The sequence below is a fragment of the Hibiscus syriacus genome, unplaced genomic scaffold, assembly GCF_006381635.1.
Source record: "Hibiscus syriacus cultivar Baekdansim isolate YM2019G1 unplaced genomic scaffold, ASM638163v2 tig00110332_pilon, whole genome shotgun sequence".
Classification (NCBI taxonomy): domain Eukaryota; kingdom Viridiplantae; phylum Streptophyta; class Magnoliopsida; order Malvales; family Malvaceae; genus Hibiscus; species Hibiscus syriacus.
Genome location: NW_024062688.1, coordinates 4,639,331 through 4,650,582, shown reverse-complemented (window position 1 = coordinate 4,650,582; position 11,252 = coordinate 4,639,331). Strand labels below are relative to the sequence as shown.

General features: G+C 33.6%; 1 protein-coding gene across 1 annotated transcript; it reads right to left on the bottom strand.

Moving 5' to 3' along the window:
• LOC120119489 (scarecrow-like protein 14) lies at positions 1-3,505 on the bottom strand. Its single transcript, XM_039139304.1, has 2 exons — positions 3,429-3,505; positions 1-3,006 (listed from the first exon to the last, which is right to left on the bottom strand). The coding sequence occupies exon 2, from the start codon at positions 2,855-2,857 to the stop codon at positions 677-679; it is 2,181 nt and encodes a 726-aa protein (XP_038995235.1). The 5' UTR covers positions 2,858-3,006; positions 3,429-3,505; the 3' UTR covers positions 1-676.
• Between the last annotated feature and the right edge of the window lie 7,747 nt (positions 3,506-11,252).

Below are 11,252 nucleotides of genomic sequence, written 5' to 3'. Positions count from 1 at the left end.
CCGACTCTTCATTTTTCTCGCATAGTCGAATGCAAGAATGAGAATATAACCCTACAAAGATGTTTGAAATATATCCATATCGAAGACCTACATGTATCCAACAGTCTAATTTAACAATACGATCTACCCCACCACTTTGAAAGCAATATCGGCAGATAAGACTTGCATCCCCAGACAGAATGCTTGTTGGTTAAAACATAGACAATAAGCATCTTTAATGCATGAAAGACACCTAACATCCTTGAGTTCATTTACATTCCCCTAAACGGCTGCGTTTTAACGAAAACATATCGCTGTTCCGTTACGAATTTACAGGTGTAAAAGGCATTACCATTGTTGTTATTTACTGATACATTTTATGCATTATGAACATCGATGCCGACGCAAAATGGTACATGTTGCATTTCAGCCTTCAACAGCATGTGAATAAGAACCGACCAAAGATTTTACCTAAGTAGTAACTAGTTTGGAAAATATGATAAATAATCATCAATATCAAGAAGTTATGGTATTCGTGTTTATCTTGTGTGTGTCTGTGTAAAGAGACGGAGCGAAGGGGAGAGATTTTATCTGAAAGCGTAGGAAGTTCGGCACCGTATCCTCGTATATGTGGAAATCCGTCACCGCAGTCGATTTTGGAAGACTTTGCCTTCCAAGAGTCGCAAAGAGTATGCACTTATGAGGCAGGCACCCAAGATGAGTGTGCATAAACGATCCGTCCTTTCCACCCCTGAAGCAACCAACCGTTATCCTCGTTGATCACAAAGTCCTTGTGGTAGCATGTTTTGACTCTCTCCTTCGCCGTCTTCATGATCGTCTTATTCAGTGGCAACTGTCTGAAGCCAGCCCTTGTATTCCGAACCTGCCACTGCTTGTATGTCTCGGGCCTCTCAATTCTTTCAGCACCCTCACATGCGATGACATTCATTGCCTCCCACCCAAATATCTCGCTCTCAATCAGCCTCCGTTCAGGAATTTCACGGGGCACATTAGTCTCAAGCATATCGAATAAAGTAGAATAATGGAAGAGAGCCTCCCTGAATCTGGTAGTAAAGAATGGGGCACTGTAAGAACCATTCACAACCCCCAGTATGAAAACATCGGGATACAACTTCCTGACCAAGTTCAGAACTTTATTCCTCGGACTGTCCACAACCACGGTCTCATCAAGTAGATTCCGGAGCCTGAACATGCAGTTTACAACAAGCACCTCACCGCTTTCAATCTTGAAGTCCTCGATTGTAATGGTATCCCATTTCTGTGCGATTGCATGGAACTCGAATGGAACTTTGAAAGTCTTTGCATAGTTCGCAAGACGGCGCCCCGTCTCCTGAACCCTTTCTGCTGGCCGGAATCCTGGTTGTGGAAGATCGATCCCTGTAATCTTTAGCTTAATCGGCCCCCCGGCTCTAGTTGAGAGACGCTGTATGAGGCAAGGCCATTGGAAGCCATAAAGAACACCGAAGTCGATAATATGTAGCCTAGCTGCATTTTCTGCAAGATTCATTATTGTAGTGTTTGAGAAGAAATCCGAGAGCTTCTTAAAAGGGCATGCAGCAAGAAACAAATGGTAAGCTTTCAAAAAGTTAGCAGCTGATGTCGGCCTCGTGACGACAGGATTGTAACTCTGGGTCCCTGAGCCAGCTAAGCGTGCCTCTAGGCCATTGACAAAATAGTGGGCCAACCGCTGCATCCCGTCACCCGTAGGATCAGAATGCTGCCTGATTTGCTTCAGCAGCTCATTCGCACTCCTCCTATCATCGGTTGCAACAGCTTGTGCACAAAGAGTTAGCAGAGTTCTCAAATCGACCACATTCCGTTTACCTTTGTTCCCATGAGCCTTTCCACCAGTGGATCCTTTCAACTGTCCATTCTGCTGCAAGTTCTTGTTTGTTTCATTTTGCAAAACTTTTTGAAGGTCGGTTATGCCTTGACAATTTAGTAACACCGTATCAAACATTTCCGCGCTTACAGTGGATTCGGTATAAATTGATGACTGCTTGTTACTCCTGCCGCTGTCTAAATTCACATCTCCGGGGTGAGGTTTCTTCTTTCCTCTCGATCCGTCCGGCAAGAACTCATTCTCCATCTTCTCTAGCACATTTTTAGCCTCTTCCTTTAGCTCTTTGAGAAACAGTCTTTCATTTTCTACATCAACTAACAAGCTCCCACGATTTGGAAGGAACCTACTTGCTTCCTCACGCCCTTTTCTAAATTGCACAACGGTGTCACTATCGTCAAACGTTTCAGGAAGCCTCAGTGTACTCACCGGAGAATCCACAAAGCCATCTATGAGACTACCGGCACTATTCCCTGAACTAGGGGATGAATTAGCTTGAGAACTGAAGTTCATAGGCATTTGCACACCCAAATCATGGTTGCACGGAAGATCGACAAAGTTACTGCCACCGTCAGTACATCTCCAACAACTTTGACCATGATGTTCATCAAAGCTTTCTTGGTTTTGATCCTTCGATTCGAATTCCGGAAAAAGTGGATACCGTTCTCCGAGAACCTCGTAAAACGATCTCTCGGCATCTTGAAGGGCTGCCGATGACTCTTTAAACATGCAGGTCTTATCTTCCATATCTTCTTCCATTAACATCTCACTTATGTACTTAAGAACTACGTCGCTAAAGTCATAATCCTCGTGCTGATATACCTCTTCGTTTACACTCGAGGAAGGCGGTAAATTTCTGGGAATCAAAGCAGGTTGCATAGGAGGAATATCAACATGATTTTCATTCCTAAACCCGGTACTACAATTCGGATTGGCTAATGCTAAAAAAGTATCTTCATCTAGTCTGAATCTATCGACAGAACTGTAAAGCCCCTTCAACGAAGGATCCATGACCATAAATTTCACAAGCCAAATATGATAGTAACAACTTAAAACCCTAAATCAAAACCAGAAAATTCAACCTCAGATCAAACTCCGCCCCTCTTACATTATTGCCCAAAAGCAACAAAAAAAACCCAAACTGTTATGTTCCTTGTCAAAATCACCTACAAAAACATCAAATCAACACATAAAACATACAGAAAACATAGGGAAAAAGATCATAGGACAGCATATGGCATAGAAATAAAATGTTTTAACAGTATCAAACATAGAAAATTTTGAGAATTTTGAACAGTCTCGAAAAAAATGAACAAGGGACCTGAAACAGCTAATGCATATAAACAAAACCCAGACAGAAGTCATCATTTTCATAACAAATACAAAATCATACTGAAAACTCAACGAAAATAAATTCTTTTAAGGTCTGACAAGACAACCTTAAAAACCCTTCAAAGTAGTTTCAAAACAACCTTAAAAAAACCATTAGCCTAGTTCCAAAGTAATTATTTCTTTATATAAATAAAATTACCTTAAAAAATACTTATTTTAAAGGAGCAGAGTAGCAAGATCAAAATAAGAACAGTACCTGAGCTGAGTTTTGGAAGAGGGAGGGGAAAAAGGCTAAAGAAGACTTGATCTCTGTGTTGGAATTTTATATGTAAATGAACTGACCAGTCGCCGAACAAAAGAAATGATTTTTAATTAATAGGGTAAAGGTGATGATTGGGTAAATCTTTGCCGTTAATTTTAGACACACTTATTTTAAGAAATTTTAAATTATTATTATTGAATGACTTTTTTTTAGGTATAATTGTCTAAATTATATCTTTATTTTTAAAAAAATATCTAAATTATTATTTAATTCATCTAAGTATCTAACTTTATAAATATAATTTATTTAGATATCTCGATCGTAACAATTATTATAAAATCTCATTAATTATGTGTAACAATTTTAAAATTTTAAACTTTTTATTCTTCTTTACAAATAAAAATATTATTAAAAAAACCTAAAGGTCAACGGCCTTTTCCCCTCCCTGCTCCCCTCCCCTGGCTCCCTCCTTCCATGGCCAAAAGGCTAAACGGTCGATCAAATGGTCGACTATCACAATCGGTGAAATGGTCAGTTATCACGATAAAATTTTAAGGTTCGAGTCTTTGGGATTTTAGGGATTAAAAATTTAAATTTAGATATTTAAAAATTTTGAGTTTTAAGATGATAATAAGAGTTGTTATTGGTCATTGGGCGGTCGACGACGTATGGATAGTCATACATGACCAACACTTGGAGAAAAATGATTAGAATAAGAGATTTTAAGAGTTTGAGGTTTTTTTTATATTTTAGAAAAAATAGGTTTTTTCATAAATAAATTATTTTTATTTTTTAAAAAAAAAATCTAAAATCACTAGATTATGACATGTGTCATCTAACGAGAAAATTAGCACGGTTGAAATCTAGTCAAAAAATAATTTAGATACCTATTTGAGAATAATAGTCTGCTTATTTTGATATAACGCCTTATTATTTGAGAATAATAGTCATTTTCCTTTGATTTGATTAAATTTGATATTGCCTTTAATGTGTTGAGAATTCATATATAGATCTTTGAAATTTCATCAGAATCAGTAAAATTCATATTAAAAATTAATAAAAGAAAATAAAGAAAAAAATTAATCTCATACAAAGGAGTTTAATATACTTGTTTTTAAATGGATGAATTTATTTCGATGATAATTTAAACTTAATTTTAAAAGATAAATTGGTTATCTTTGGGTATATGTTAATAAAATCAAAAGTTCTTAGATAAAAGAATTTACTTCAATATATATATATATATATATATATATATATATATATATATTTAAACTTGATGAATAGTATCTTTTGATACAATAAAAAGATGAAATAAAAACTCGTATCTTAATAAACAAAAGAATAGTCGTCATCAAACAAGTTAAAGAAGGGATGAATGTAAGTGGTGCAACTAATAACATGAGTTATGGTTAACATCATCATTCAATCTGCGACCGTATATATTGTCCTCCAACACTACCACTTAGAATATCACTAAACATAAACAATATATCCCACTTCCAATTAAGAAATCATCTTTCATGTTTTGTAAGCGTTTTGCCTTCATCATTTAGCACTAGTCGCAAATTACAATCTTCCCAATAAACTAATCGAAGAAAGAAACCACTATAATGGCCACACCAAGCGCGGCCAATGGTCAAAATATCCAAACAATATCATAGACCAATAAGTTCATAGATCATCGGGATAAACACACGATTTTATATTTGACAAGAAAAATGAATAAAATTTTAGAGGATAACAAATTTATAAAATTTTAAGAGACGAAAATAGATTTTTAACGGTAAATAAATCTAAAATATATTATAATATTAAATATTTTGGAGAACAACTGTCTCTGTCCACCCTCCCTTGATCCATCCCTGGAAATGATGATGCGGGAGCTTTTACAAAACCAAACTCCAAAGTAAAACAAAGAGCATGCAAATCATGGCCTCTTGAAACATTGCTTAAAGTAAAACTATTAATCTAGAGATGGACCAAAAGGAAGGTTAGAGAAATCATCGTCTTCTTAAAAATTTCAAATTATCATATAATTTAGGTTTTTTTATTGATGATATATTTTCACACTCCAAAAATCTATAAATTTACCTATAGTTCAAAGTTATATATCAGTCCCTGCTTGCTCTCGACTATGCTCTTAGTCCGAGTCCTCTGGAACTAACAATGATCACAATTTTATACATCAATTTAGAATAAGAACTTGTCATTTAATAGAAGATTATATATAAAAAAAAGTTAAATGTTTTTTAATTAAAATAATTTTTTGGCATCCTTCACGGTGTGTCGAGAAGCATGAAGGGGAATTTTAATGAGACTTCTTAATTTTCTAAAAAAAAAATGAAATAACTATATAGCCAAACATTAAAAGATATATTTAACATTTTATTTATTAAAAAATATCTCTAACCTTATCCCACAACAAGAATAGTTTTACGTGGACAAGTTAATGACATGAAGAGCCTTTAGATAAAGAACGTCCCACTAAAACAAGTAAAGGAGAGGAAGGACCAGTGAAGACTAATATCCTATCCCATGGGGGCTGGCCTCCGACCATCAAAGAAGGGATTGGACTCAAGGGGGGGAAGGCAGGCTCCCAACAATCAATTTGGACTCTATTCTTCTCTTTTAACATATAGTCATATACTCCACTTACACGTATTCATACATATACCGAAAGGTACTATAGATGGGATTATGTCTCTATAAATCCCAAATTTCCACATAATCAACATTCTCTCTTACTATTTTATAAAATTAATTTAATATTATTAAATTCCAGAAATAAAATATTAAAAATTAAAATGATTTATCATCAAACGTCACAAATATAATTTAAAATTATACTTGAAAAAATACTAATTAAAACAAATCCACGTTGTGATGGAAATATTATAATCATAATAGACCAAAGAAGCACTGAATGATAATTGTGTTTATCTAAATTTTAAATTCTTATATTCATTCATGATTTAGTTTTATACTTTAAAATTTTTAATTCATTTCCTAAAAAACTAACATAAATTGTTCATCATCTCTAAATTCTAAACGGATATATGATTCTAAGTTAAGGGGACGAATTTGAACTTTTAAAATTTTAAGAGAGTAAACTTGAATTTAGGAGGGTAAAAATATATTTTTTAATAAAAAATATATTAAAAAATTAAAATATATAATAATTTTAAAATATCAGGGAACGACTTCCCGTACGTACTTGCGACGTGTTTAACTACATGTTCAATCCAATCGATTATCTAACCCAAATGACTCAACAAAATCCGACGGGAACAACCTATTTACCACCTCTAATTTAAAGAGCAAGAACCAAAAATGTGATTGAAATAGACTACGGCAGATTTCTCATTTCTTTGATAGAAACAAGATCATTAGAAAAATGTTTAATATAAAAATAAGTTTTCAAATTATACTAATTTGTTTTTTTTGGCTTAATTCTCAAATAAGTGCCTATATTTTTTGACTTATCCGAGTACCTAATATTACCAACATTAGCACTTTAGGTAGGGGTGTTCAAATTTTCGAACTAATTCGGTTAACCGACCGAACCGAATTAGTTCGGTTAATTCGATCGGCTACCGAATTAATTCGGTCGGTTAACGGTTAAGAAAATTTTTAGAATTCGATTAACGGTTAATTAGGTTCGAATTTAATTAATTAATCGAATTAAATACATATATATAATATATATATATAACTCAGTCACAGGCCACAGCCCATCAAACTCATACAGCAGTCCACTGTCCATTTAAATTTTAAAATTCATTTAAATTTTAAAACTAAATAAAATAAAATAACCTAAAAACTAAATGTAAACTTTTACCAATCTCATTCTCATCTCACGATTCTCAGTTCCTCACCCCCCACCCGAGCTTTCGCCTTTCATCAAACCCTCATTCCTTCTCTCTTTATCTCTCTCTCAGTCTCTCTAATTTCGATTCAGGTTAGTTTTCTAACTTAAAAATTCTAGATTTTCTCTTTGATTAGTTTACCTCTCCCCTAAAAATTTTAATCATTTATTTGATTTAAGGTTTGTGATTTGATATCATTTTCGTGTTTGGGATTTTTCACTTTTCTTTTATTTGTTTAATGTTTCGGTTCCATGTTTCGATTCTGTTTGGTAGCCTTCTTGTTCTGGGTTTTTAAGGTATTCGATATTTCATGATTGTGCTTTCCTTGTTCTATTAGTTTCAAGTATTTATATTTCCTGGGTTGCTGCTCTGTAAGGTTGTGTATGTATGTTTCAATAACATTATCTTCAATTGACATTCGGTGCTGGTTCAAACCCCGGATAACACGTCCCCTAATTTTTAATTTTTTATTTTTGAAAGAAAAAACCTTTTGTGTATTGTCGTGTTTAGCTCCTATTGGTTATAATTTACGAGTGTAGGCACAGATAAAAACTTGTTAAAGAAAAGTTCTACTTCTGCAATTTAAAGTTTCTTCATATATATTACATTTGCTTAACAACCACCTGAATCAAGTCTTCTGAAACTTTGCTTGAATCCCGACACGCAGTTTGTTTTTTCCTAATAAAACAAAAGCATGATACAGTTTACCGTTGCTGGTAATTATATGAAAGTAGTTGGATTATTGGGACCTTTTTCTACAACCTTTAGGCGACACCAGAATTTGAGAAGAAAAAATAGTAACGAATAGAAGTCACTGGTGGTAATGAATCTGGTCTACTATAGGTGTTTAACATTATTTGAGAGTTGATGCAGTAGTGGAAAAATGACTTTCTAGACAGTTTCTATATGAATTACAGCCTCTTAATATCTATATAATGAAACGTGTTAGGAACTCTGAAGGAATGACTCTCTTGATGTCTGCTTGTTCTCGTTTCTAAGTGTCTTTAGTTTCGAGTTCATTCTTTACTAAACATATTTGTATATGTTCCATAATGCTTTTTGTTCAAAAGTTTCATTAGTTTTCTATCCATGTATTTCTATTTGTTTTACACATATTTTCTTCTTATATTGGAAATTGCACAAAATGTTGACATATCTAAACTTTTATTCTGCATATGCATTTCCTAGAGAAAATTGGTCGAATGTTCAAAATAATGTATTATATGGAAATCATTATCATTAATGGTAATCGAGAGTAGGAAGACACGTAAACGCACATACACATGAAGCAATTAAGTGTTCAGAGAACAACGACAGATGCATTAAAAGCATGGGCTTAGATTTGCGATTGAGGGTTAAAACTTGAACAACAATCTTTTGCTGCAGACAACACATTCTGCAATCACTGTGCTCTCTCTGATTTTTATTATTTTGTAATAAAAAAATGGTATTTAGTTATGTTTTCTGATTTATTTTGAGTTATGTTATCTTAATGTGATTACTTATTACTTTTTTTTTACTTCTCATATTTTGTTGTAGATATCCAATATGGCAGCATCTGCTAAGGGAAGTGTTTCACCCCCTTTATCAAATTCTACAAATTCAACGACTGAAGCTTCAAGTCAAATCAATAACACAAGAGGGACTGCAAGTAAACGAAAAGCTATTCCTTTAAGGTCAGAAGTATGGACTCACTTTACTAAGTTTTAAAATAGTGAGGGTAAAGGCAAGGGTAGATGCAATCATTGTGAGAAAGAATTTTGTTGTGATGGGAAAAAAAATGGAACTGAGTCATTAATATATCACATGAAACAATGTAAGAAAAATCCTAACAACATTGACACTAATCAAAGCAATTTAGTGTTACCTAGTAAGGATATTCGAGGAGAAGTATGACATCTCACAACTTGGAAATTTGATCAAGAAACAACTAGAAAAGTTTTAGCCCAAATGATTGTGACTGATGAATTGCCTTTCAAGTTTGTTGAGAGTGAATGATTTAGAAAATTTATGTCTGTAGCATGCCCCAAGTTTCATATTCCTTCAAGATTGACTATAACTAGAGATATTTATCAGTTGTACTTGGATGAAAGGACTAAGCTGACACAATATTTAAGAAGTTCATGTTCTAGAGTTTGTTTAACTACTGATACGTGGACCTCTATGCAAAGAGTTAATTATATGTGTCTCACTGTGCACTTTATTGATAACGATTGGAAATTGAATAAGAAAATCATAAGTTTTTATCCAATTTCTAGTCATAAAGGAGATGCAATTGGGCTGATGATTGAAAAATACTTATTAGATTGGGGGATTGATAAGTTGTTCACTGTCACCGTTGACAATGCAACTTCGAATGATGTTGCTATTGGTTATTTAAGAAAGAGATTTAGTCCTCGAGGGGGTTGCATTGCAAATGGTAAATATCTTCATATAAGATGTATTGCACATATTGTGAATTTGATTGTTGTTGAAGGTTTAAAGGAAATGAACAAATATGTTGCACGTGTTAGGGGGGCTGTGAATATGTGAGACAATCTCCAGCTAGATTGAAAAAGTTCATGGAGTGTGTTGAGATGGAAAAAATTGAGAGCAAAAAAATGTTATGTCTTGATGTTTGTACTAGGTGGAACTCTACATATTTAATGTTAGACGTTGCTGAAAAATTTGAGAGAGCTTTTGAGAGATTTGAGGAGCAAGATACAAATTTTGGGGCTGAACTTGAGTTAGGAGAGGGTTGGCCAACTATAAATGATTGGACTTGTGTTAGAAACTTGAAGGATTTCTTGGAACATTTTTATGAAGTCACTTTGCGAGTTTCAGGTACTTCATATGTCACATCTAACAATTTTTTTGATGAACTTACTGAAATTTGCATACTTTTAAGGGATGTTCAATTAAGTGCTGATGTTGAATTTAGTGTTATGGCCATGAGGATGAAAGATAAATTTAAGAAATATTGGGGTGATATTGAGAAGATGAATATGCTTGTTTTTGTTGGTTGTGTTTTAGATCCTAGGCAGAAATTAAGTTATCTTGAATTTGCACTTAGTGAGATGTATGATTCGGAAAAAAGTTTTGAAGTGATGCAAAAGCTGAAAGAGACTTTGAATGAATTGTATGATGAGTATAAGCCTCGAGTATATAGTGATGGAAACCATTTAAATGTGAGAATTTCTGAACCGCAATAAAAAGTGAAAAGGCGCATGAAAGATTTGTATAAAAGGCGTGTGATTGAAATTGGTGGTGAGGATCAAACATCTGAATTAGATAAATATCTAGGGGAGGCTGTTGAGAATTATGATGATGAATTTGATATCTTGTCATGGTGGAAAGTCAATAGCCCTAGATTTCCAGTTCTGTCAAATATGGCCAAAGATGTATTAGCTATACCGCTTTCTACCGTCGCTTCAGAGTCTGCATTTAGTACCGATGGATGTGTGCTTGATCAATTTAGGAGTTCTTTAACTCCTAAAATGGTACAAGCTCTTGTGTGCACTCAAGACTATATTAAAAAGTCATCAACCGAAGAGGAGATCAAGAAGTTTGAAGAACAAATTCAAGAGCTTGACAAGATTGATAATGGTATGTTGATTCTTTATTAATTAATTTTAATTTAATAAGTGAATTTACTTTGAGGAGAATTGACACAACATTAATTGATTTAATCATTTTAACTTTTAGATTTATCTTGGAATGCATTACAACCTACCCTCAATTCATGAGCTCATAGGATTCTGCACTGCAGCACTGTGAGTATGAGTTGAAGGGTATGCATTAATTGTAAATTGCATTATTGCAATGTATTTTTTAATTTATATATATGGTTTTTTATACTATATTTTTAGATTTAAAATAATATCTTTTTCTTGTAGAGATAATGCAAATGGAAACTTTTTGGGAGGACTCAATTGGTGCAAAATGAGTATTTTGAATATTTTTTTTTTGT